This window comes from Arvicola amphibius, chromosome 6 (assembly GCF_903992535.2).
Source record: "Arvicola amphibius chromosome 6, mArvAmp1.2, whole genome shotgun sequence".
Taxonomy (NCBI): Eukaryota; Metazoa; Chordata; class Mammalia; order Rodentia; family Cricetidae; genus Arvicola; species Arvicola amphibius.
In genome coordinates this window covers 84,643,487-84,670,023 of record NC_052052.2, presented here as the reverse complement: position 1 = coordinate 84,670,023, position 26,537 = coordinate 84,643,487, and the positions used below count along the sequence as shown (strand labels likewise).

The 26,537-nt window shown below is 38.9% G+C and overlaps 1 protein-coding gene across 6 annotated transcripts in view; it reads left to right on the top strand.

The window, feature by feature from the left end:
• Positions 1-26,537, top strand: part of Kiaa1958 (KIAA1958 ortholog) — a 183,403-nt gene that overhangs the window by 66,307 nt on the left and 90,559 nt on the right. For all 6 annotated transcript variants that reach the window (XR_005285933.1, XM_038335074.1, XM_038335073.1 and 3 more), the window contains exon 2: positions 18,529-19,723. Coding sequence is in view for 5 of the 6 variants with exons in the window: in XM_038335074.1 (XP_038191002.1) it covers positions 18,553-19,723 (1,171 nt within the window). In the remaining variant the exon portion in view is untranslated. The remainder of the gene's footprint in view (positions 1-18,528; positions 19,724-26,537) is intronic.

Sequence of the window (26,537 nt, the reverse complement as noted above, 5' to 3'; positions counted from 1 at the left end):
GGTTTCCAGGACCAGTTAACAAGAGTGTGACAGGGTAGCTCTGGTGGGGGGGACGTGGTTTCCAGGACCAGTTAACAAGAGTGTGACAAGGGAGGTGGGGGGGCATGATTTCCAGGACTAGTTAACAAGAATGTGACAGGGTGGGGGGTGGAGGGAGGTGCGACGTAGAAAGAGAATCTGCACAATCCCTAGTGTTTCATAGAAGATATCTCCAAAGTTGTATAAATGGAAGTTTTATCTTGAATAACATCCAGAGCAAGAAAATGAAAGAAACTGTCTTTGAAATTGAGAAATTTAATAAAAACTTCTGTAGTCCCTGAGTGCTGCAATTATAAGTATCCATTGCCACATTTATTTAAAAGCATTCCAGAATTGATTGTGGTGATCATTTTGCAAACACACAGCAACAACAACAATTGAATTATATATTGAAATTGATATATAGTGCATGAAATATGGTATATAAAATACATCTTGATACAGTGGCTTTTGACAACAAAATAAAATTATATTTGTTGGCTGTAAGCGAGTTCACCACTGTATGTTTCAATAAAGATAGCAAGGGCTGTGTCACTGCACAAGTGGAGACAGATCCCTGGACCTCTCTGAGCAGCCAGTCTAGCTGAAACAGTAAGCTCCAGGTTCACTGAGACACCTTGACTCAAAAATTAAGGTGGAAAAGCAAATGAGGAAGACATCTCAAAATTAACCTCTGACTTTCACATACTGGGAAGCACAGCTATGCTTCTAGGTTTACATAGAACCCCAGCTTCCCTGTCACTATATCATGTTCTTGTTAACTTGTCATGGAAATCACACTCTTCTTAGAGATTTCTGAGAGTACTTCCTGTAGCACTGCCTGTCTTACCTGACTGGAGGGACTCCAGTCATATGTTTACATGTACACATATGCTTAGAATGCATACATGTGTATGAATATAAAAGATATAGAAAACATGATTTATTTGTTTATAAAATGATAGTATTGCATATGAATATATGTATGAACAAGTAACACATAAACTAGGCTGCCAATATGGGTCACCCAGATAGGGAAGTCTGTTTGGAGTCTCTGGAGAGAAAGTCACTAGAATATGTACATAGGGATATGAGGGGACATTTTAGAAATTGGTTCACATTATAGAGGCTGGAAAATCCCATGACCAAGTATATTCAAGCTGGGGACCCTGAGATGCCAGTAGTGTGACTCTGAAGGCGTCAGAACCAGAGAAACTGATGCAAATCCCACTTCAAGACTGAAAACAGGACAGCCATGGGGTTACTGTTAAAATCCTGGATTCAAAGGCCACAAAGCTCATATGTCTGTGTTCTAAGGCAGGAAAGGAAGAGACCAATTTGCCTTTTGTATTTGCTGTCTCCAGGCCTGGCTGATTTATAGTTAGAAAGGTCCATCTATATAGAAGTAAGTCAGTTTAGCAGATATAAGCAAATATGTTCTTAGCCCCACTTTTCAGAATGTTCATTTTGTCAATTAAATGTATTAGTTGACTTGCAAGAATACTGTTTTTAAACATATTCAAGAGCTATGAGTGCATTCTTATGGATATATTCCTAATGAATCTATTAACGTTTATTAGATTTAAAACTGAGTTATAAGATTTTCCAATATGGTCAAGAATACAGGCTATGAATATGAATATATGCTGATGAAGACATGACTATATTCTTAGTGAATATATTGATATTCATTAAATTTTAAACTAGATTTTAAAATGTCCTATTATGGTCAAGAACATAGTTCATGAATATGAATATAAACTTATAAAAATGTTCATGAATATATTCATATTCATTAATTTTAAACTGTATTAAAAAGTTTTCCCAACAGGGCAAAGAAGAATGTATTCATGAATATATTCATAAGGAGGATATATTCATGAATATGATCATTATAAAGAATATATTCACATTTATTGAATATATTTATGGAATGCTAACTTATCCTAAAACTGCTTTTTTGCAAACTAAATAGTCATAAAGTTGCTATGAAGCTAAGTAAAAATCAGTGTACTGAAATTTCACTGAAACCTTTAAAAAGGGATGAATTTAAATTTGATACATTCAGCAAATTGGGCTGTTGATGAATTGGCTCCTAGCAAATGGTTCTTGCAAATTAATTTAAAGCCCCCTTTCTCAGCATAAAATAAATCATCATTTATTGTCATATCTTCTGTGGGAAAAAGAGAAAAAGGAAGGGGATTTTTGAAATAGCTGGATTTTGTGAGTACAGCACCAATGTAATCTTGGGAGAAGAAGGGTGGGGTCTCTGCATGACCTTTAGGGGTGAAGTGCTTGGGTTAGTGAGACTGGAATGCCTGGTGGTGCAGTGCCAGGTTCCCATTTACCCTGTGACTCTTGATTCCGTGATGAAAAGTGGTTTCTGGGATTAGGTGCCTACATTTGAAAGCAGACTTCATTTACCAACCCTATAGCTTGTCTCCTCACAGTGAGGTATAATTTACATGCGGTATAGCACACAAATCTGTAAGTTGCTGCATTCTTACTTATGTATGAACGTATATACACACCATGCAGATCAAATTGGAATACTGCTGTATGTGTAAAAACACAACACAGTTTGTTCTCCTAAGGTGGATTGTTTTCACAGTTTTGTTTTTGTTTGATTGTTTTAGTTTTGGTTGTTCTTGTTTTGGGGTGTTTGTTGTTTTTGCGATAAGGTTTCTCTGTGTAACAGCTCTGACCATCCTGGAACTCACTGTGTAGATCAGGCTGGCCTCAAACCCACAGAGATCCACCTATTTCTGCCTCTCAAGTACTGGTCTTAAAGGTATGTGCCACCACTGCCAGGCTGCACAGTTTGTTAAGAATAAGACTACTAGGGGCTGGAGAGATGGCTCAGCAGTTAAGGGCACTGACTGTTCTTCCAGAGGTCCTGAGTTCAATTACCAGCAACCACAAGGTGGCTCATAACCATCTGTAATGAGATATGGTGCCCTCTTCTGGCCTACAGGTATACATGCAGGCAGAACACTGTATACATATTAAATAAATAAATCTTTAAAATAAAAAGAATAAGACTACTATTATGGGTTTGGAGACACATACACTTATTTCTTAGTGTTTGGTATTTGAACACACACCAAACAATATTTCTTAAGCCATAGATCTGCTTTGAGACAAATAATAGAAAAAAAGAAAAATTTAAAAATAAATATATGTGTGTATAAATGAGTCTATTTTGCTTTTCCTATAATTTATTTCACATCTCTAGCTCTTGATTTTGTGTGATTTACTGTTTTGTTGATGGTATTTAGTTGTACTTAGGAGCTAAAGGCTTTAGTGTAGTTATCACTGCAAAAATGGTATGAGTTAATTTTGCTCAAAATAGAAGCAAGCTGGGAAGTCACGTTGTTTGCTTTGTGTGTTTCTCACTTCATCTTAGTGTCTCAGAAATTCGAAAAAGAAACCCCGAGGCTTTAGAAAGTTTGTTTCCCTGAGATCCAATGTGAAATGTTTTGCACAGCTTATTTCTGCCCTGGGTAACTTGAAGCTCTGAGCAACTTCAACACTTGTTCCTGCAAACACTTGTTGCCAGCAACATTCCAAATTTCTCAGCCCATTTAAAAACCTAAATATTATTAGCTCTTTTGACATTTTATGTGCCCCAAAAGTAGCCATCTATCTACTTCACATACTTTTTTTTTTTTTTTTTTTTTTTTTTTTTTTTGGTTTTTCGAGACAGGGTTTCTCTGTAGTTTCTAGAGCCTGTCCTGGAACTAGCTCTTGTAGACCAAGCTGGCCTCGAACTCAGAGATCCGCCTGCCTCTGCCTCCCGAGTGCTGGGATTAAAGGCGTGCACCACCACCGCCCGGCTTTCACATACATTTTTAAACAAAAATCAAATTATTAAATATAAGTGGATATTAGGTTCATTAGATCTTATGCCTTAGTTACAGATTTTGTGTTCAATTTTCTAATGTTTATATAAAATATATGAATCATGTATGTTCTTCATTGACATTGCCACAAAACTATGATCTTAAGTCTGGTTTATATTGCTGTAGTAGTTACAGTTGTATGTAACTATGCTAAATTTTTATTTTAATGACTAAATATTATATTCTTGGAATTAACCTCTTTATAAATGATTAATATTTATAAGAATTTTTAGCTGTAAGATAATAATTACTTGAACATAAAATTTTTTATATGGTAGTTTTTTCCTTAACTAACAAAGGATATGGATGCTCAGCCTTTGTGTGTCTTGTCCTGTTAAAGATACCTTCTTGTCCTCAATGTGCCTAATATTTTACGGTAAGTTTCTCTTTCCCAGAGTTCCACAATATTTCCCATTTGCTTCTAAGCCTGCCTCCCAGTTTTGGTACATTTTTCTTTTAAATTAATTTTTTCAGTTAGTATACAAAATTTTTATGACATTTCATCTGTATTGTTGTTCTTTGCGAATATTTGTTCTCTCACTGACCTTTCCAGTCCCTGCTCCCACCTTTCACTGTTCCTCTGAGCTCTCATGCCATAGATATATACATTTGTGTACACACACAAAATATGTAGCTAAATTTAGATTCTGCATATAAGAGAAAACATACTATGTCTGTCTTTCAGGGTCTTGGTTTATTTTGATTAATATGATGATTTCCAGTTCCACCTGCTCCCATCAAATACCGTGATTTCATTGTCTGTACAGCTGAATGTGGTCCCGTCGTTATGTGTACCACATTCTCTCATCTTTGATGGACCTCAAAGCTGACTCCTTTTCTTGGCTTCTTTGAATTAATTCTGCTATAAACATGGAGGTGCAAGTGAGGATTGGGATGGTTACCTCACTCTGCCTGTCAGAACCTCAGGCAACCTTAGGCAGAGCCTAGGTCATTTGACCGAAGTGCTAGGGAGAAAGAAAGTTCTCTTGTTTTTAAAATGGTGAAAACAAAAGCACCTTGGTTCGAGATTTGTTGGTAGTCATTTGTTACAACACATTTGGACATTAAGCATCACCATTTTACCAGGATATGGGAGAAAAATCCACCCCTTCTTATTTTCTTTAAAACTCTGTTGTAAACAGTGACTGGAGTTGCAGGATGGGTTTCCAACCTTGGGCAATCTTATTTTTCTACATATACTGAACACCTTAGGTCTGTGAACACTATGAGTTGGTTAGTTCCAAAAATGTAAGCTGATTTAGCTTTAGAAATGGGGATTATAAAGGTTTAAAACCAAAGATTCTTAATTGCCTGAGTCATCCTGGGGCTTGTGTGCTGATGGAACAGTTTCCATCTAGTGAGGATCAGGATTGGAAGCATGAAGGCTAGCGTGAACACCAGACATGACACACTATAGCAGTTAGCTTTGTATTAAATCTTTTTGCTTTGTTTTGTTTTTCTAGACAGGGTTTAAATAGGTTTTTCTAGACAAGTCTATTTAGCCTTGGCAGTCCTGAAACTTGCTTTGTCAACCAGGCTGGCCTTGAACTCACAGAAATCCACCTGCCCATGCTTCCCAATTAAAGGCATACACTACCACTACTCAACTATCTTTGAATAAAATCTTTTTTGATTTTTTTTGAGACAGGGTTTCTCTATGTAGCCCTGGGTGTCCTGGAACTCACTCTAAAGACCAGACTGGCCTCAAACTCAAAGAGCCACCTACTTCTGCCTCCCAAATGCTGGGATTAAAGGCGTGTGCTACCAACTACCCAGTTTAAATGAAATCCTAACTCCTTTTATTTACTGGGTTTGAGCATTATGACTTTGTTCTCCCTTTAAAATGAAAATAATAACTCTCTCTAAATGTCAGTGTATTACTGTATCTGATCTGTTGTCTTGGGAAGATAGTGAGCTTCATGTCATTGTATGCAGTTGCTGCTATCTTCATTGTTAATGTCAGTTTTTGAAATCTTCTCCAGCATCTCACAAAGGTCAAATCCTGCTTAGAAAGATCAAATAGCACCATTATGAGAGTGCCTCTCATTAAGATTGTTTGACTATTGGACCAGTGATGCTTTTTGCATAAGAGAGAGAACAACCTTGCTGGACAATCTTTGCTCACATTATTCACAAATCATGGTAAATATTCAAGACCTATATAAAATGAGGATTTCTACATTTATAAAATAACCAATCAGATGTCATTATACTTTGAAAGCTAGAAAAAAATTAAGATAATGTATGATGTGGGCAGTCCTTTTGTATACATGCTGCTTTTATTGGTTAATGAATAAAGGATCTGCATTGGCCTGTGATAATGCAGAGTAGAGCTAGGTGGGGAAAAGTATATTGATGCTGGGACAAGGAAGGTGGTGTCAGGAGATGCCATGTAGCCACCAGAGGGGAAAGACGTGAGCTGCCAGGTGGAACTTTGCCAGTAGGCCACCAGCCTCATGGTAAAATATAAAATAATGGAAATGGGTTAAATTTAGATGTAAGAACTAACTAGAAATATGCTTAACCTATTGGCCAAACAGTATTGCAAATGATATAGTTTCTGAGTGATTATTTCATGGTTTGGGCAGCTGGGAACGAACGAGATGCCACCAACAACAAACGTAGTTGGATAGAGCGATAAGGAAACAAGTACATCTGTAAGGAAGACATGTAGATCTATTCTGAAGGTGGTTTGACTGAAAGAATTAAAGAAATCATATTGTTATTCTGTGTCTAGGCATTTATCACAAAAGGAAATGTATTGAACAGTATCTAGGGCTGGAGAGAAGGCTCTGTGATGCTCTTGCAGAGGACCTGAGTTCAATTCCCAGCACCCACACGGTTCACAGCTGCCTATGTCTCCAACTCTAGGAGATCCAATACCCTCTTCTCACTTCTTTGGGCACACATACAGACACACATAAATAAAAATAAAATATTTTTTCTTAAAAAAGTTAATATAAAAAGATGCTTATTGTTAAATATATTAATCAATAAGTGAAGTCAAGCTAATCAAATCAAATGAAAATTCAAGGCCTGGTTATTATAGTTAATGTATCATTAAAAATCATATAGAATTGGGGTGGATAGATGGATTAGCTTCATGTCACACTGTGGGAGATTATAGTATTTACCCTCTGGCTTTATTAAGTGTCTCTTTATGACCAAGTACTTGAGTTGTTCATTCTGCTATAACAAAACACATGAGACTGAGAGGCTTTCAAGGACCAGAAATGTATTTTTATAGTGTGAAGGTTGGGAAGGTGAAGATAAAGGTGCTGTAGGAAGTATCTGGTTAGAAGGACTGGCTTCACTGATAGCATCTCCCTGTATCAGCATCCTCCCATGGCCGGAAGTGGAAGAGAAAAGATGCAAGCAGGTGCTGAATGTTGTGTCCTCAACTGATACCAAAGCAGAACAAAAACTGTCTATGTCTTCTGTCTATGTAGGCTAAACCATGAGTTAGCCTTGACTCAAGGGCCTCACCTCTTAATACTACTACAGTGGAGAGTAAACTTCAGTGTGACTTCACAGAGGATCACTATACCACCACATGAACTTCAGAAAACACACAGAAACCTGGACAAGCTAGTGTATTCTTTGTAAGCATAGCATCTAGGAGGTAGAAACAGGAGGATCAAAGCCTGCCTGGGATGCATAGAGGGAAAGACCCTATGTAAAATATACACACATACAAACACACACACACACACACACACACACAGCACACACATATACATACACACCACACACACATACACACATCAGCACACACCACAGCATCGTATTATCATATTTCCCTAAGCTGTCTGTTAGATTCTGTCTTGGTGGTTTCAAGGGAGGCCTGTTAATATGTCTCTTCCTACTCAGTCTGTACCTAGGGCAGGAATCTGTTGCCTTTAAAACCAGATGGCTACCGGCATAGAAGTTTAAAAAGTTTGCTACTTACACACTGAGAAATGTACAAATAAGTAAATAATTTTTAAAAAGATGCTGCAGTCTTGAAAGATTTTTACCTAGTAAATGCTCCCCTTGGATCCTTGGCCCACTCCCCTTCCCTTGCCCACTTCATACAGTGACCTGTGTTCTCAGGTTCTCAGATCATTGTAGCCGGTGAGGGACTATGCAAAGTAGGCCAAGCTGGCAAGTGGACACAACAGTGGGCAAACATTCCAAATAATGGAATCCTGAGACCACTAAGTTTGATCAGTATTTTTTAATGTTTTGTGTTCTAGGCACTATAGATGTGATAGACAGCTGTGGGCGTCTATTGCTTTCACAAGGGTCACAGAGCAACAAAACACCTGAGAATGTTGCACCACTGCCCATTCTGAGGGGTATATTTGTATAAAGATTGCCAAGTATGTTTTTTTTTAATTGTGTATTGTGGGTGTGGGCATGCACATGACACAGTGATATGGAGGTCAGAGGACAGCTATCAGAAGTCCATTCTTGCCTTCCACCATGCCAAAATATGTCTGTTATTTCTATGGCTGTGCTGCATACTCCAGGCCAGCTGCCTGGGAGCTTCCAGGAAATTTCCACTCTTGTCCATGTTGCTCAGATTATAGATACATGTCATCACATCCTGCTTTTTCTGCAGATCCTAGTGTTTGAACTTAGATGTTGAAGTTTTCATCTTTAACCGCTGAGCCATTCTCTCTGCCCCAAATTCCTGAATTTAATAAATTTAAAACCCTAACTCTGTTCAGTCTTAGCAGCCAACAAGATAGTGATGCCATTTACTGAGATGTCTGGAAGATGTTAAGGCAGAACACATGCATCTGTTGACCAGGCAGATCCATAGAGGAACTAGTGAGACCACAATGCCAGGACCATTGTTAATAATGAAATTGGGAGAAATTAGCAGAGGCAATGTAAGACCTGTAGACTGTTAGGTCTCCAACACAGGACAAAAAAGCTATTAACAAATCAAAGAGGACTCTGGCCTCTAAGTTCTCCCAGCTTCCCTTAGTCCCTACTTATTAAAGGGTCCTCCTGGCTGGCATGCCCTGCCCCCTACCCTAAACTCTAGTCCTGCTTCTCTGATTCCTATATTACCCAGCCCTTTTTGGCCATTTTACCTTTTGCCCTCTTGATTCCTGGCTCTCATCCATGCTTTCCCATGTCTCCTCACATGGCCATGGCTAGTCTGCTGGTCATATTCACTATGAACTCTCAGATGTCTCTTTCTCTCCCTTATCTATATAATAAAAATCTCAACCCCCTCGGAGCAGTTGTGGCCCTCTTTTATTTCTTTTTTTTATTCAGTAAAATATTATTTACTATTTGACAAAATTGATATACGTTCGAATTAAGAAACTTCAAATAGTCTTAATTTAGCTGAGAAAATGAGAATAAGTATGGAATATCATTCTTAAAATAGAAGTTGTACCATGAAAATTAGAATTAAAATTGGTTAAGCATAAGTAAGCTAAAATGTTTTACAAGAAAATAAGAGAGATTTGCCTTCTGGAAATAAAAACATAGTCACCCACAGGGATTTCAGACAGTGGTGTGCATATGTGCGTGCATGCATGCGTGTTGTCATTGTTTGTGAGCGTGCGCATGGGAGTACAGGTGTGGAGCCAGACGTTGCTTTTCCTGCCTTGCTCCAGTGATGCTCTGAGGCGGTGCTCTCGCTAAGTCTGGAGCTCTTCACTTGGCTGGACGGATCCAGTGAGTTCAGGACTCTTGAGTGTCCCCTCGCCTCCCAGTGCTACAGCTACACTGCATCCAATGTGTTTGTGGTTCTTGGGTTCAGAGTTAAGGTTCTCATGCTCAAGCAGCAGGCACTTTCCTGGCCAAACTGTCTCCCTGACCCAGGTGATGCACAATAGATGAATATATCAGAATATAAAATCTAGAAATTAATGAGAAAGTGAAATTTTTTGTGCTTTTATGGAAGGACCATAATATTCAACCAAGTAATCACTTTTTTTTATTTCTTTATGTTTCTTAGGAAAACGGTCTTCCTTTATTTAGTATTTTCTAGAATAAATACTATACTCCCAAGTTGGAGGGTTTTGTCTCATTAACAGTATTCTGAGATTCAAACCATCTTGATGTCTTTTAAACCTATTTCAGAGTTTCTGAGTACCTTATGATTAAAAGTAGGTTACTCACATTCCACTGTTGCCATTGTCTACCCAGCTCTTCTGGAACAATTAGCATTACTTTCAGCACTTGTCATTTTGTTCCTAAAAATCAGTCAGAAGACAAGAGCTATTAGAATGGGATAAATATTTCACAGTAGTAAGACGGATACATCCTCCCTTCCTGAGAGCCAGTGATGATCAGAAATTAGTTTTTTTTCCATGTAAGAATTTTATTATATAGTTTTATTTTTCCATTCAAAAATTTCCACTTCCCCCCTCCTCCCATACCTCTCCTGCTCCCCCACTCACCTTCCTCCCTCCCCCTCCAGTCTTAAGAGATGGCAGGGTACCCTGCCCTGTGGGAAGTCCAAGGCCCTCCCCACTCCATCCAGGCCTAGGAAGGTATCCATCCAAATAGACTACGGTCCCAAAAAGCCAGTACATGCAGTAGATACTAGTCCTGGTGCCATTATCAATGACTTCTCAGTCAACCCCTATTGTCAGCCACATTCAGAGAGTCTGGCTTGATCACATGCTTGTTCAGTCCCAGTCCAGCTGGCCTTGGTGAGCTCCCATTAGATCAGGCACTGTAGTGGGAGCTGCAGGCCGCTTCCTGCCGCCCGGCTCTCGGCTGCCTGGCTAGCTTATGCCCTGAAATAACAACACACAAACTGTATTCATTTAAACACTGCCTGGCCCATTAGTTTCAGCCTCTTACTCACATCTTGACTAACCCATATCTAATAAACTGTATAGCACCACAAAGTGGTGCCTTACCGGGAAGATTCTAGCGTACATCCATCTTCGGCCTGAGCTTCATTGCGGCTGGCTCCCTGAGGAGAGGCATGGCGGTCTGCCTCACTTAGGAGAGGTGTGGCATCTGACTGAGCCATCTACCTTACTTCCTTCTTCCTGTTCTGTCTACTCCACCCACCTAAGGGCTGGCCCATTAAATGAGCCAAGGCAGTTTTCTTTATTAACGAATGAAATCAACAGATAGATAGAAGACACACCTACATCAAGGCACACTGTCTCAGTGGGTGGACCAGCCCCTCACGGTCCTGACTTCTTTGCTCATCTTTTCCCTCCTTCTGCTCTTCAACTGGACCTTAGGAACTCAGTCCAATGCTCTGATGTGGGTCTCTGTCTCCATCTCCATCCATTGCCGGTCGAAGGTTCTGTGGTGATATTCGAGATATTAATCAGTGTGACTATGGGACAAGGCCAGTTCAGGCACCCTCTCCTCTACTGCGCAAGGACCTAGCTGGGGACATCCCCTTGAACAACTGGGAACCCCTCTAGAGCCAAGTCTCTTGCCAACCCTAAAATGGTTCCCTTAATGAAGATATCTTCTTCCCTGCTCCTGTATCTGCCCTTCCTCCATCTCAACCCTCCCACTCCCCGAAGCTCTCCCCAATCCTTCCCTTCTCCCTTCTCTTTCCTCCTCTCCCCTTCCCCCCCCCAAAAAAACTCCCACCCCCATGCTCCCAACTTTTGCCTGGCAATCTTCTCTGCTTCCAATTTCCAGGAGGATTTATATATGTTTTTCTTTGGGTTCACTTCATTATTTGGTTTCTCTAGGATTGTGAACGCCGTTTATTAATTGTTTCTCTCAGTGTCTGTGCTGCTGGGGTTCTATTTAGGAAGTGGTTCCCTGTGCCAATGTGTTCAAGTGTACTTCCCACTTTCTCTTCTATAAGGTTCAGTGTGGCTGGCTTTATGTTGAGGTCTTTGATCCATTTGGACTTGAGTTTTGTGCGTGGTGATAGATATGGGTCTATTTTGATTATTCTACATGTTGATATCCAGTTATGCCAGCACCACTTGTTAAATATGCTTTCTTATTTCCATTTTATATATTTTGCTTTTTTGTCAAAAATCAGGTATTCGTAGGTGTGTAAATTAATATCCGGGACTCCAATGCAGTTCCATTTGTCCTCTTGTCTGTTCTTATGCTAGTATCAGGCTGTTTTCAGTACTGTAGCTCTGTAGTGGAGTTTGAAGTAGACTGTGATCCCTCCAGAAGTTCCTTTATTGTATAGGTTTATTTTGGCTATCCGGGGTTTTTTGCTTTTCCATATGAAGTTGAGTACTGTTCTTTCAAGGTCTGTGAAGAATTTTGCTGAGATTTTGATGGGCATTGCTTTGAATCTGTAGATTGCTTTTGGTAAGATTGCCATTTGGGTATGTTGTGTAGTCATTTTCATTCAATTTTAGGAAGTTTTTAATTTGTCCCTTTATTTCTTCCTTGACCCATTGATGATTCAGGTGATCATTGTTTAATTTCCATGTGGTTATGGGTTTTTTGGAGTTTGTATTGTTGTTGATTTCTAGTTTTAAACCATGGTGATCTGATAAGATACATGGGGTTATCCCAAATTTTTTGTATTTGTTGAGGTTTGTTTTGTTACCGAGTATGTGGTTAGTTTTTAAGAAGGTTCCATGTGGTGCTCAGAAGAAGTTGTATTCTTTTATGTTTGGATGGAATATTCTATGGATGTCTTTTTTAAGTCCATTTGAGTCATAACATCTATTAGTTCCCTTATTTCTCTGTTCATTTTTTGTCTGACTGACCTTTCCAGTGGTGAGAGTGGAGTGCTGAAGTCTCCCACTACTAGTGTGTGGGGTTTAATATATGATTTAAGCTTTAGGAGTGTTTCTTTTACATATGAGGGTGCCCTTGTATTTGAGGCATAGATGTTCTGTATTGAGATTTCCTCTTGATGGATTTTTCCTATGACTAATATGAAATGTCCTTTTTTGTCTCTTTTGATTGATTTTAGTTTGAAGTCTATTTTGTTAGATATTAGGATAGCTACACCTGCTTTTTTCTTAGGTCCATTTGATTGGGATATTTTTTCCCAATCATTTACTCTGAGATGATGTCTGTCTTTGAGGTTGAGATTTGTTTCTTGTATGCAGAAGGATGGATTTTGTTTTCTTAACCAATCTGTTAGCCTGTGCCTTTTTATAGGTGAGTTGAGCCCATTTATATTAAGGGATATTAATAACTAATGATTGCTATCTCCTGTTAGCATTTAGTTAGTTTTCATTGTTGGTGATGTGAATTTGTGCATTTTCCCCTTCTTTGGGATTAGCTGCTATGAGACCATCAGTTGTCTGTATTTTGTTGATGTAGCCAGGTTCCTTGGGTTGGAGTTTTTCTTGTAGTATTTTGTGTAGGGCTGGGTTCGTGGCTAGGTTAAATCTGGTTTTGTCATGCTTTTGTCATGGAATACCTTGTTTTGTCCTTCTATGGTGATTGAAAGTTTTGCTGGGTTTAGTAGTCTGGTGTGGCATCCATGGTCTCTTAATGTCTGCATAATGCTTGACCAAGACCTTCTGGCTTTCCTTGTCTCCAATGAGAAGTCAGGTGTAATTCTGATAGGTCTGCCTTTATATGTTACTTGGCCTTTTTCCTTTGCAGCTCTCAGTATTCTTTCTTTACTCTGTATGTTTAGTGATTTGATTATTATGTGACGAGGGGACCTTTTTTTTTCCCTTTGATCCAGTCTATTTGGTGTTCTGTAAGCTTCTTTTATCTTCATAGGCATATCTTTCTTTAGGATTGGAAAGTTTTCTTCTACAGTTTTGTTAAATATATTCTGTGCCTTTGAGTTGATCTTCTTCTCCTTCTTCCATACCTATTATTCTTAGATTTGGCCTTTTCATGGTGTCCCATATTTCCTGGATATTTTGGGTTGAGCTTTTGTTAAATTTAACATTTCCTTTTACTGACAAGTCTATTTCCTCTATTGTATCTTCAGCACTTGAGATTCTCTCTTCCATCTCCTGTATTCTGTTGTTCATGCTTGTATTTGTAGTTCCTGATCATTTTCTCATGATTTCTGTTTCTATAATTCGTTTGGCTTGTGTTTTCTTTATTGTCTCTATTTAAATTTCAAGTCTTGAATAGTTTCTTTCATATGTTTGATTTCTTTTTCTTGATTTTATTTATGAGATTTTCTGATATCTTCCAATTGTTTGTTTGTCTTTTTCTCCATTTCTTTGAGGGAATTTCTCATTTCCTCTTTAAGAGTTTTAAACATTCTCCTGAAGGGTCTTTAGGTTTTACTAGTGTCATGTTGTTCTTTGTGGTGTTGCATGTTTTCTTACCTTTTCTACTCATCTTTTCCTCTAATAGGTGTGATTCTGTTGATTACTCTTCTAGGTTTCAGTGAATCCAACGCTCAGATGGTTGTTCCTCATGGTACAGTCAATGCCACAGTTCTAGTCACTCCTTGTTCCTGGAGGTTGCTCAGAGTACCCAGGCTTTGTTCCACTCCCTTGGAGTTTGTTGTCTCAGGCCTGCTCTAGCCTAGGTTGTTGGCTAAGACCTGTTTCTGTAAATGTCCCTGGTCTGGGTCCATTCCTGCAGTGGTCCCTGGCTTAGGGTTGGTCCTATAAAGGACTCTGGCTCCAGTCTTCTCCCTTGGAGTTTCCAGTCTCCGGTGCGCCCAGATCCACAGAGGACCTGACTCAGGCTTACTCCCTTAAAGGTCCCAGACTCACACTCAGACCCACAGAGGTTTCTGGTTCCTGCCTATTCCCTTTGATGTCCCAGACCAATGCCCAGACCCACATAGGTCCTAGCTCAGGCCTATTCTCTCTGAGGACCCAGACTTATCTGTTTTTAAATTTCATATATATATCCCCATCCTCCTTTCAACATCTCTCAAGTCCTCCCACTTTCAAATTCATGACCTCCTTTTCTTTAATTTTTATTATTACATATGTATAAACATATAAATACAAGCTGCAGAGTCCATTTATTGCTTGTATGTATATGTTTTTAGGGCCGACAAATTGATATCCAATTAGGGTTCTACTCTGGGGAAGACTAATTCTCCCTCTCTCAGCAGTTATTAATTGGCTGTAGTTCTTTATCTATGGGTAGTGCCTTGTGAGTCCTTCTATCCTTGTTTGTGTGTCAATTGGTGTTGTTATTGTTCAGGTTTTAAGTAGTCTTGCTGTTGAGACATGAGTATAGTTTCCCTGCCATATAATCTTAAAGCAGACCCCCTAGTCATCTAGCTCTTAGAAACCTTTTCTCCCTCTTTTCCTCGATGTTCCCAGAGCTGTGGGTGCAGGAGTTGTGTTGGATATCAGTTGGGGCTTTGTATCCCACAGTCAGTTGTTCTCTGTATTTTATTCAACTGTGGCTTTCCATAATGGATTCTGTCTTATGCACAAAGAAGCTTCGTTGATGAGGGGTAAGAAGTGCACTTATCCATGAGTGTAAGGATGAGTATTAAGAATGCAGTTGAGATTCTCTTGCTTTGGAAAGGTAGCAGTAGTTCTCTAGGTTCCATGGCCTCACCAGCCATCAGTAGTTGACTAGGTTTTCTAGACCAGAGATGAATTCCATGCTTCTGAGCAGGGCTTAACCCAAGATAAAAGTATTCTTGAACCTTTGGCGATATCTTGCTATGCTTGCCACTGTGACTTATGAGCCTCACAGCTGGGTATGACCCTTGGTTGCTTTTCTCCCTTAGCAGCTTGGCTTGCAGAGGAAGCTTGATTACTCCATGTCTTGTGTCAAAGAGTATAGGAACACTACATTAAATGTGATCTGATAATACAGCTAGTGGGAAAGTTGGAAAAAATGCAGTGCCTCTGTGATTGTCCTTTATCCCTTTCTGATGTCATAGAGTGAAGACCTCTATTCAGTGCAAGTTGTAAAAATTAAGACTGAACAATTAGACTCACTGAGAATTTTGAACTATTGGGAGGTTTTGTTTTTTAAAAGACTTTATTTACTTTTATGTGTATGAGTGTTTTGTCTACATGTATGTAAGTACACTGCATGCATGCCTGTGGAGTGTAGACATAAGTTTCTGTCCTGCTGGGTCCCGCATCCATTCAGTCCCAAAGAAACACACAGAGGCTTATATTAATTACAAGCTATTTGGCCTATTACCGCAGGCTTATTATAAACTAGCTCTTACAACTTAAATTAATTGATAAATCTTGTCTATGTTTAGCCACCTGGCTTGGTACCTTTAATCAGTGAAGCATCCTCATCTTGTTTCCTCTGTATCTGGCTGGTAACAACATCTCTGCCTTTCCTCTTTCCAGAATTTTAGTCTGGTTACCCCATCTATACTTCCTACCTAGCTACTGGACAATTAGCATTTATTAAACCATTATGAGTGACAAATCTTTATAGGGTACAAAAACATTATCCCTTAGCTATGGAGGCCAGAAGGAGGGCACTGGATCCCCTGGAACTGTAGTTAAGGACTGTTGTAAGACACCATTTAGGTGCTGGGAACTGAACCTTGATCCTCTAGAGCCTTGATCTTCCAGCCCTGGTCAGTTTTCTTGAGACAGGCATAAACTAGTTAGCATGGTGTGAACATTGTTTCCTCTCCTCCTCCTTCCCCGTTCCCAGTTTCTTCTCTTCCTCCTACGTAGTGCTCAGATCTGCTCTTTTTTCCATCCCTCTGCCACTCTTCAAGGATGGCTATTTTTACATTTCACTTGAATTCTTGCTTCTAGTCTTATCTTTTCATCCTATAATCAGAATGACTCTAAAGCTACTGTCTTACTTAAATCACATAATGCCTTATTGTTATTTCTACAATAAAGTCCCAAAAATATTTTTGTGACCTGCAATGCCTTTGTGGTTGGAATTACATTAGGCATATAGATGGATTAGGAGACAGCCTAACTGTGTCAACTTTTGAATTACACTAGTGTGGTTTATCTATTTATTATGACATGCTTAAATTTTCTTACTGTTTTGTGCTTTAATTTTTTTTTGAGTTTTTCAAGACATAGTTTTTGTGGGTATCCCTGGCTGTCCTGATACTCATTCTGTAAACTCAAGAGAACAACCTGCCTCTGCCTCTCTAGTGCTGAGATTAAAGTTGTGTGCCTTTATGCCCAGCTTGCTTTGTACTCATGAGTATAGAGGTCCTCAACATCTTTTATTATACTTATTCCTGTTATTTTTGCAAAATTCAGCAATACTTTCCAGTAGATGCTCCAGTTCCTTCGGGCTGTAAACATAAAGAACTCCGCCCATTACAAACAGGAATCATTTGATTTCTTTCCCTCTCACCTTACTCCTTCTCTGTCACTTCTCTCTGTCCCTTTCTTACCTCTCTTCAGTGGTTAGGGCTCCCAGTGCAGTGTTGAGTAGAAGTGATAATAGGTAACTTCTTCTATATTAAATATAATGTAAGGTAGTCATTCTTCTACACTAAATGTAAATATTAGCTATAGATGTTCGTAGACGTGCTTTATCCATTTGGGGAATTTGCAAAATATTTTTAGTTTGCTAAGAGGATTAATTCCCCACCCTGCATCTATTGAAGTCTTTTAGATTTTCTCCCATCAACTGTTAATACCTTGAATTATGTTTATCTATCTGTCTGTTATATATCTGTCTGTCTGTCTTGTTTTTCACTCCTGGGGTATGTTTGCTTGGTAACAATGTGTTAACCTATATTTACGTTATTGGATTCCCTTTGATAATTCTTTGTCAAGAATTTTTGCATTAGCATTTGGAAGTAGTGTTGATTTATAATTTTATTACAGTAACTTCATCAGATTGTAGGTTAGGCTGGCCTCAAACTCATAGCCTCCATTTCAGGAATTTGGAATGACTCTGATGTGGCAAGAACCCCAGGCTGCCTGTTCTGGCTGCTTGCCCACCGCCTACTCCCACAGCATATTTCCTTCTAGCCTGTTCTTCCTTTTCTTCGAAGACTTTCTTCCTTGGGTCTCTAAGTTGAGTGCCTCATTCTCTCCTTGGTTCTCACTTGTCTTGTTTTGTAGTGAAGGAGCGTGGTTGATCAGCAGTTATGATTAACCAGACTAGCTTTAATATATAATACTCAGCTTTAATAAAGGAAAGAAAAGGTAACTTACAAATGCAAGGTTCCAGCGAGGAGCGCAGGAAAAACAAAGAGAAGGCTGGCCGCAGGCCGGCAAGATTTTATAAGTAAATATTAGCCTAAGAAGGACACGCCTTACAAACAAGTTGATTGGCTGGGCTTCCCCTTCATTGTAGTGTCCAGCGGATTGACTTTCCTACTCTGATATTCATCTTACAATGGATCCAAACTTTGTTTTCAGCTCTGCCTCCAGTAATGAAGTTTACTAGATTGTAACATTGGAAGAACAATCCGCTTAGTTAATGAAGGTAGTGTACACATTTTATGAAGGGCTGAGCAAATAAACCTCCTGTTACTACAGAAGGAAAATGCACCATGAAGAAATGCCTCCAACTGCTGCCCAGTTCTCTCTCTTCATTGTTTCTTTTCTTCTTTGCAGGAATTTTAGCAATAAAGAAAACTAACAAGTTTTTCTTCCAATTCCATACTGTGTGTACAATCAGCTGTTTTCATCTTTCCCATTCTTGTTCTTATGTAGTAGTGGTATCTACATGTACTTTAGATGTTTGTTTCTTTTTTATTCCAAGTGGTTGTGGTTGGAAAGAATTAGTTATGCGGGAATGTCTTAGGTAATAACAGCTTTTCATTCTGATTATTTCCTTTTAGGAAAGACACTACTGATCCTGTAACATGGAGGATTGTCTTCATACCTCATCTGAGAATCTGTCCAAATTGGTCAGCTGGGCCCACAGCCATGGGACCATTTGCAGCCTCATTCCAAACCTGAAACACTTGCTTTCTGAAGGTTCCCATGGGAACCTGACTGCAATGTGGGGCTGTAGTGCTGGCCATGCTTACCACTGGCCACTAACAGCTACTTGCAGAGCTGGGTCCCAAGAGAGGGTTTGTTTCCAGGACAACCGAAGTTTTAATTCTGATAGTCCCAGTATAATTGGGGTGCCTTCTGAGACACAGACTAGCCCTGTGGAAAGATACCCTGGGAGACCCGTGAAGGCAAAGCTGGACTGTAGCCGAACCAGAGACTCTTGTGACTTCTCTTACTGCAGTGAGCCCTCTGAACTGGATGAAGCTGTTGAGGAGTATGAAGATGAAAACACACTGTTTGACATGGTTTGCGAGTCTTCTGTTACAGATGAAGACAGTGATTTTGAACCCCAAACCCAGAGGCCTCAAAGTATTGCTCGTAAAAGGCCAGGAATAGTCCCATCTTCCATCCATTCAAGTTCCCAGGGACAGATGGTTGATGAGTGCAGTAGTGATGTCATCATCAAGAAAATCAAGCAAGAGATTCCTGAAGATTATTACATTGTGGCAAATGCAGAGCTGACTGGAGGAGTAGATGGACCAGCCCTTTCCTTGACACAGATGGCAAAGCCCAAGCCTCAAACTCATGCTGGTCCCTCCTGTGTAGGGTCTGCTAAACTGATTCCCCATCTAACATCTGCCATCAGTGCAGAGCTAGACCCACACATTATGTCAGCATCCCCCTCTGTGATCTCCAGACCAATCATCCCAAAGACTGCTAGGGTATCTCTGGCTTCACCCAACAGAGGACCCTCTGGTGCCCATGGCACTACCCACCAGGTGACCATGCAGATGCCTGTGAGCACATCACATCCTAACAAACAGATCAGTATCCCTTTGTCTGCCCTTCAACTGCCTGGACAGGATGAACAAGTGGCTTCAGAGGAGTTCCTGCCCCATTTGCCTAGCCAGGTCTCATCTTGTGAGGTAGCCCTTTCTCCCTCAATGAACACAGAGCCTGAAGTGAGCTCCAGTCAACAGCAGCCTCCTGTTGCTCCAACCATAACCACTGAAGCCACTGCACAGTGCATTCCAGGTATGGAACACGAGGTGACCATAAATCCCTCATCCGCATACTTTAGAGAATTCTGCGCCGTCAGCACTTCTAAGACCATTGGATTAGTTTGCTAGGATGCAGTCATTTTTCATTCTCAGAAGACAGAAATAATTAAATGTGTTACATGTAATGAATACTGTGGAGGAACTCTATCCGAAGAAGGCTATCCATTTGGTAGATACACCTTAGGGCTAAGATGGCAACTGAAAGATTGTGCTTTTGATGGCTAGATTTAAGGTTTATATCCAACCTTAGCTGAGCTTTTATAGTAAATCTATTTTTGAAAAAATTTCTTTCTCCTATTGGTATCAAGGTAGTTAAGCCAACTGATATTGAATAAGGTATATGATAATGTTTTCCTTACTATTTATTTGATCCAGTTTTCTATTGCCATTCATTTTAGTTAGTGTGATAATTTAAACTGATTTTTATAAAAGAAACAGGTAACTTTGTAAACAAGTATTTTATCCCATCTCTCAAAACGTAACAAATCAGATAACATACATTTCTGGAGTAGGCCAGCTTAACTCGGTGCTTTCACATTGAGAGGTTTGGAGAGCTTTTCACAGCTGCTTCCTCTGCAATTCTAACATTCTAGTGCTCTTTAATTCAGACATCTGTTGTTTATTTGAGCAGGATATTGTGATATATAGGGGGTTTGATGCGCATTCTTTGGACGTCTAGAATTCAAATCTAAAAGGACTTATAAGTAGGTGTATGGACAAGGGTGAATAGATACACAGAGAATATAGAAAGCAAGAACACTTTGGCAAATTTAGTCCCTCTCAAAAGGGCATGAGTTTGGGGAAACATCCTTTTTTTAAAAAATGATTTTTAGTTATTTATTTTATGTATATGAGTACTCTATCTACATGTAATGCCAGAAAAAGGCTTCAGATCCCACTGTAGATGGTTGTGAGCCACAATGTAGTTGGTGGGAATTGAATTCAGAACGCCTGGAAGAGTAGCCAGTGCTCTTAAACACTGAGCCATCTCTCTGGATCCCAGGAAAACACCCTTAAACACTGAGCTACCTATGTCTTTGGCCTGAAACTCCCTAGAATTAAGTTGCTTTTACAAGTGCTCATTTATAGTTATAGTATCAGCCCCAAGGTCTCCAAAAGGAACTTACCACTGAAGGTGTTTCTACCATAACCCTGCTGTCAGTAATGACAGATACTGAATATGGTCAATTGCTTTGAAAATTATGCTAGTTGAAAGATCATGGACTTTTATGTGGTTGTTTTTGTAACAGTTTTATTGAAATGTGATTCATACCATAAAAGACACTTTTTAAAATTTTATTTTGAGTGTTTGTGTCCCTGTATATGTGTATCACATGTTTGGCTAGTGCCCAAGGAGGTCAAAAATGACATCAGATTGTGAATCATCATGTGTCCTTTGCAAGAGCAACAATTACTCTTAACTGCTGTGCCGTAACTAGCACTCCTTTGAAGTTCTGCTCAGTACCAGAAGAAGTTTCTTTTTTCTTCTCCCAGTTCGTGGCAACCGCTTATCTACTTTTATGAATTTACTTTATAACCTCTTGTGACTACTTTGATTTAGTGTGGTATTTTTAGGATCAATCCATATTAGAGCATTTTTTATTGCCAAATAATATTTTACTATAAATATATCATGCGTTATTTTTTTCTTCAGTCCATGGGCAGACATGTGGGCTGTTTCCACCTTTGGTCTGTTTGCTACTATGAACATTTATATAGAAGTTATTATGTGAGCATTTTCTTTGATTTTTGTGTGGGCAGCTACTTCAGGATGAGAAGCCATGAATTTGTTTTCTAAAGCCATTTGGTTTTAACTCTTGGCACTAATGGACAAAAGTTGCTATTTTTCTGTATGTCACTAGCACATTATTTTCTCTTTTAGAAATTTCTCCTTTACTCTCAATACACAGGAGTTGTGATTTCGAGGCTAACTTGGTCTACATAACAAGTTCTAAGCCACCTGGAGCTATGTAAGGAGACTGACTTAAAACAAAAAGTTACTATGCTTTTACATGTGAAAAGTAGAATTACAATCTAGCCTTTATTATTTAATAACTAATGATATTGATCATTTTTCATGTTCTTATTGGTCATATATGTATATTCTTTTGAAAATTTTCAGATTCTTTCCTTATTTTTTTAAAGGACTTTTATTTATTATGTATACAGTGTTCTGTCTGCATGTATGCCTATTCGCCAGAAGAGGGCACCAGATCTCATTACAGATGGTTGTGAGCCACCATGTGGTTGCTGGGAATTGAACTCAGGACCTCAGGAAGAGCAATCAGTGCCCTTAACCTCTGAGCCATCTCTCCAGCCATTTTACAGAATCACCCAGACCCGGGATTCGAACTCGGGACCTCGCGTACCACACTGCCGCGCGCTTAACAGTCTGAGCTACCGCCCAACTTGCTGGTTCTTTGCTTATTTTAAAAATAGATTCTCTTGTCTACTTTGAGTTGTAAGAGTTCTCTGTATTCTGGATGTAAGTCCTTTAATGATTTGCAAATATGTCTTCCTATCTTGTAGGCTTATGCTCATTCATTCATTCGTTCATTCTCCCTCCCTCTCTTCCTCTCTTGTTCCACCCTTTCTCAGAGGAAGGCCTTGAACTTTTTTCCTCTACATTATAGCTAGAATTATAGCCATTACCATGTCCAATTATGATTTCTTTTTTTAAAAGAACTTTATACTTTAATTGTTGTATAATCCTGTGGACTTAGACTGGGATAATCTTTACATTGCTGGACACATGTCTATCAGGCAGAAAACATCTTTGTACTAGGAAATCAAACTTTTAATATATGGATGGTATACATAGTACTTTTCACTTAAATAGTTGTTTTAGCCCCTTCCTTTTTTTTAAAGACAGCCTGGCAGAGTTTTCCATGTTCTCAATTTATATTTAATGAAACAATTCAGAAATATATTTTGCAGAGTCATTTAGCATGTTCATAACTTACTAAGACTTCTGCTTTGATCCACACTAACTGTAACCCTGTGAAACAAGTCGTGGGACCTGACTATAAACCGTATTTGAATGTTACTTTATAATTATTTGGAAAAGAAATTAACTTTTTTGAAAGACAAGCAGTTTTAATTATTTCATTAGTGTATGTATTACATTAGGATTTTTCTTCCTTTATTGAAACTGCACTTATGTCAGCTATAAACGTCAGGCTTGACCAAGGATTACATGTACTGTATCCAGCCATGAACTGGTCTTATTTTACTCTTATAAGGAGAATTAGTTTGATCCAGTGTAGAATGCTCAAGAAAAGCACTCTGAAGAACCAGTAATGGCAGATTTCTGAGATGTGGTTCTCATGTTGTGGAAAGATACAAAATTTTCAATGTGCTACTACAAATTACACTCAGGTTGTGTTCAACTCATTAAAAAAATGGCTTTCTTCACTGACAAATTAACCCATCTTTAGATTACATGGGTTTTTCCTTTTTCTTTTTTTTTTTTTAAAGAATTTTAAACTAGTTTAATTAAAAACCAAGAAATAAACACATTAGCTGAGGCCTTCACAGTCAGGATCACTAGCATCATCATCTTCCTCCTCCCCATGTTGTCTCTTTGGAAGATCTTTGGGGGCCATAAAAGGTGGAGTGCCATCTCTTGTTATAGTACTGCCTATGTCTTTAATACCTGTTTCAGGACCTACCTAAGCCTCTTCTCATCCTCTTATCTTGTGTATGTGTAGTGTACATTAAAGTGGTTGCTTAGAAAGTCAGATAATTTAGTTAGCATATAAACTAGTATACTCACTTATCAAGTGCTATGCTGAGTATAATGGTGAGTGCTTTACTCTTACTTACACTGATGTCATTCTTATTTATATTGATATCACTGCACACAGGCTAGTGCCCTGCCTTATGGAACTGTGATAGGTATGACCACTAAGCTAGAAGAAGTTTCCATTTGTGGTAATCATGAGACTGCTGTTGCCCTAGTCTTACTGTTCTGTACAGCCTGTCATTGACTGAAATGCTGACATGCGAAACCTGAATGTGTTAGAAATAGTAAACCAGTCCTTTGTCTCCTTTGTCTCTTTCTTTCTTTCTTCCTTCCTTCCTTCCTTCGTTCCTTCGTTCCTTCCTTCCTTCTTTCCTTCCTTCTTTCCTTCATTCCTATTTAGCCACAGCTGACATCTGTTTACAAGAAATATGCTGCCCGTTAGAGTGAGTTTCATGCTACTGCTCTTGTTAGGCCACTCAGGCTTGTTAGGGCTCCCCTTCTAGTCTTAACTGTCCTGCATCAGCTACGGTGCTCGTGTGCTATAGCAGCTGTGCAACAGAAAGGCCTGAACCTCAATTATTTTTTTCATGAAAGTATATTATATTTTAGCTAGGAGTTCCTTCCTGAAAGTCAGAGTCGTGACCAGTCTTGAAACTTGCTATGTCTTTCTTAAGGGAGCCCTGCAACTTCAGTTTTCATTATATGTCCCTGCAGGTTTTTTTAAATTGTTTTTATTGAGCTATATGTTTTTTTCTGCTCTCCCCTCCCCCTTCTACCCTCTTCATGGTCCCCATGCTCCCAGTTTACTCAGGAGATCTTGTCTGTTTCTACTACCCATGTAGATTAGATCCATGTATGTCTCTCTTAGGGTCTTCTTTGGGATTGTGAATTGTAGGCTGTTTAATTTTGTTTTTTGTTTTGTTTTGTTTTGTTTTCACTTAATGTCTAAAAGTCACTTATGACTGAGCACATATTGTTTCTGTGTCTGGGTTACCTCACTCAATATGATGTTTTCTAGATCCATCCATTTGCCCACAAATTTCAAGATGTCATTATTATTTTTCACTATGTACTACTCCATTGTGTAAATGTACCATTTTTTTTAATCCATTCTTAGGTCAAGGGACATTTAGGTTGTTTCCAGGTTCTGGCTATGACAAACAATGCTGCTATGAACATAATTGAGCACATGTGCTTGTGTGGTATGATTGAGCATCCTTTGGGTATATACCCAAAAGCGGTATTGCTTGGTCTCGAGGTAGGTTGTTTCCTAATTTTCTGAGAAATTGCCATACTGATATCCAAAGCAACTGTACCAGTTTGTATTCCCACCAGCAATGCAGAAGTGTTCCCTTTACCCTACAACCTCTCCAGCATAAGTTGTCATCAGTGTTTTTGATCTTGGCCATTCTTACAGGTGTAAGATGGAATCTCAGAGTTGTTTTGATTTGCATTTCTCTGATGGCTAAGGATGTGGAGCATTTCCTTAAGTGTCTTTTAGCCATTTCAAATTCATCTGTTGAGAGTTCTCTGTTTAGGTTTGTAGCCCATTTTTTATTGAATTATTTATTATTTGATGACTAATTTCTTGTGTTCTTTGCATATATTGGAAATCAGCCCTCTGTCCAGTGTGGAGTTGGTGAAGATCTATTCCAGTTCTGAAGGCTGCCGTTTGTCTTGTTGATCTTGTCCTTTGCTTCACAGAAACTTCTCAGTTTCAGGAGGTCCCATTTATTAATTGTTTCTCTCAGTGTCTGTGCTCCTGGAGTTCTATTTAGGAAGTGGTCTCCTGTGCCAATGCGAAAAAAAAAAAAAAAAAGAAAGTGGGTGTACTTCCCACTTTCTCTTCTATGAGGTTCAGTATGGTTGGTTGTGTGTTGAGGTTTTTGATCCATTTAGAGATGAGTTTTGTGCATGGTGATAGATATGGATCTATTTCCATTCTTCTACATGAAGAATGAAATCCAGTTGATATCCAGTTATGCCAGCACCATTTGTTGAATATGCTTTTTTTATTTTATATTTTTTGCTTCTTTGTCAAAAATCAGGTGTTCGTAGGTGTGTGGATTGATAACTGGTTCTTCGATTCGGCTCCATTGGTCCTCATGTCGGTATTGATGCCAATACCAAGCTGTGTTCAGTACAGTTTGAGTTTAAAGTCAGGTATTGTGCTGCCTTCAGAAGTTCCTTTATTTTACAGGATTGTTTTGGCTATCTTGGGTTTTTTTCTTTTCCATATGAAGTTCAGTATTGTTTTTTCGAGGTCTATGAAGAATTTTGCTGGGGTTTTAATGGGCATTGCATTGAATCTGTAGATTGTTTTTAAGATTGCCATTTTTACTATGTTAATTCTATCTGCCCAAGAGCATGGAACATCTTCCATTTTCTGATGTCTTCTTCATTTTTTTCCTTCGAGGACTTAAAGTTCTTGTCAGACTGGTCTTCCACATGTTTGGTTAGAGTTACTCCTAGATATTTAATGTTATTTGTAGCAATAGTGAAGGGTGATATTTCTCTGATTTCTTTCTCAGCCCATTTATCATCTGTGTACAGGAGGGCTACTGATTTTTTTTCAGTTACTCTTGTATCCTGCTACATTACTGAAGGTGTTCATGAGTTGTAGAAGTTCTTTGGTAGAAGTTTTGGAATTGCTTATGTAAACTATCATATCATCAACAGCAAATAGTGAGAGTTTCACTTATTCTTTTCCTATTCGTATCCCCTTGATCTCTTTTTGTTGTCTTACTGCTCTAGCTAGAATCTCAAGTACTAACTATATTGAATAGATATGAAGAGAGTAGACAACCTTGTCTTGTTCCTGATTTCAGTGGGATCACTTAGAGTTTCTCTCTGTTTAGTCTGATGCTGGCTGTTGTCTTGATGTGTATTTTTCTTTGTGTGGTGAATTACATTGACATATTTTTGTATGTTGAAGTATCCCTGCATCTCAGGGATGAAGCTGACTTGATCATGGGGGATGATTTTTCTGATGTGTCTTGGATTCAGTGTTCCAGTATTCTATTGAGTATTTTTGCATCAATGT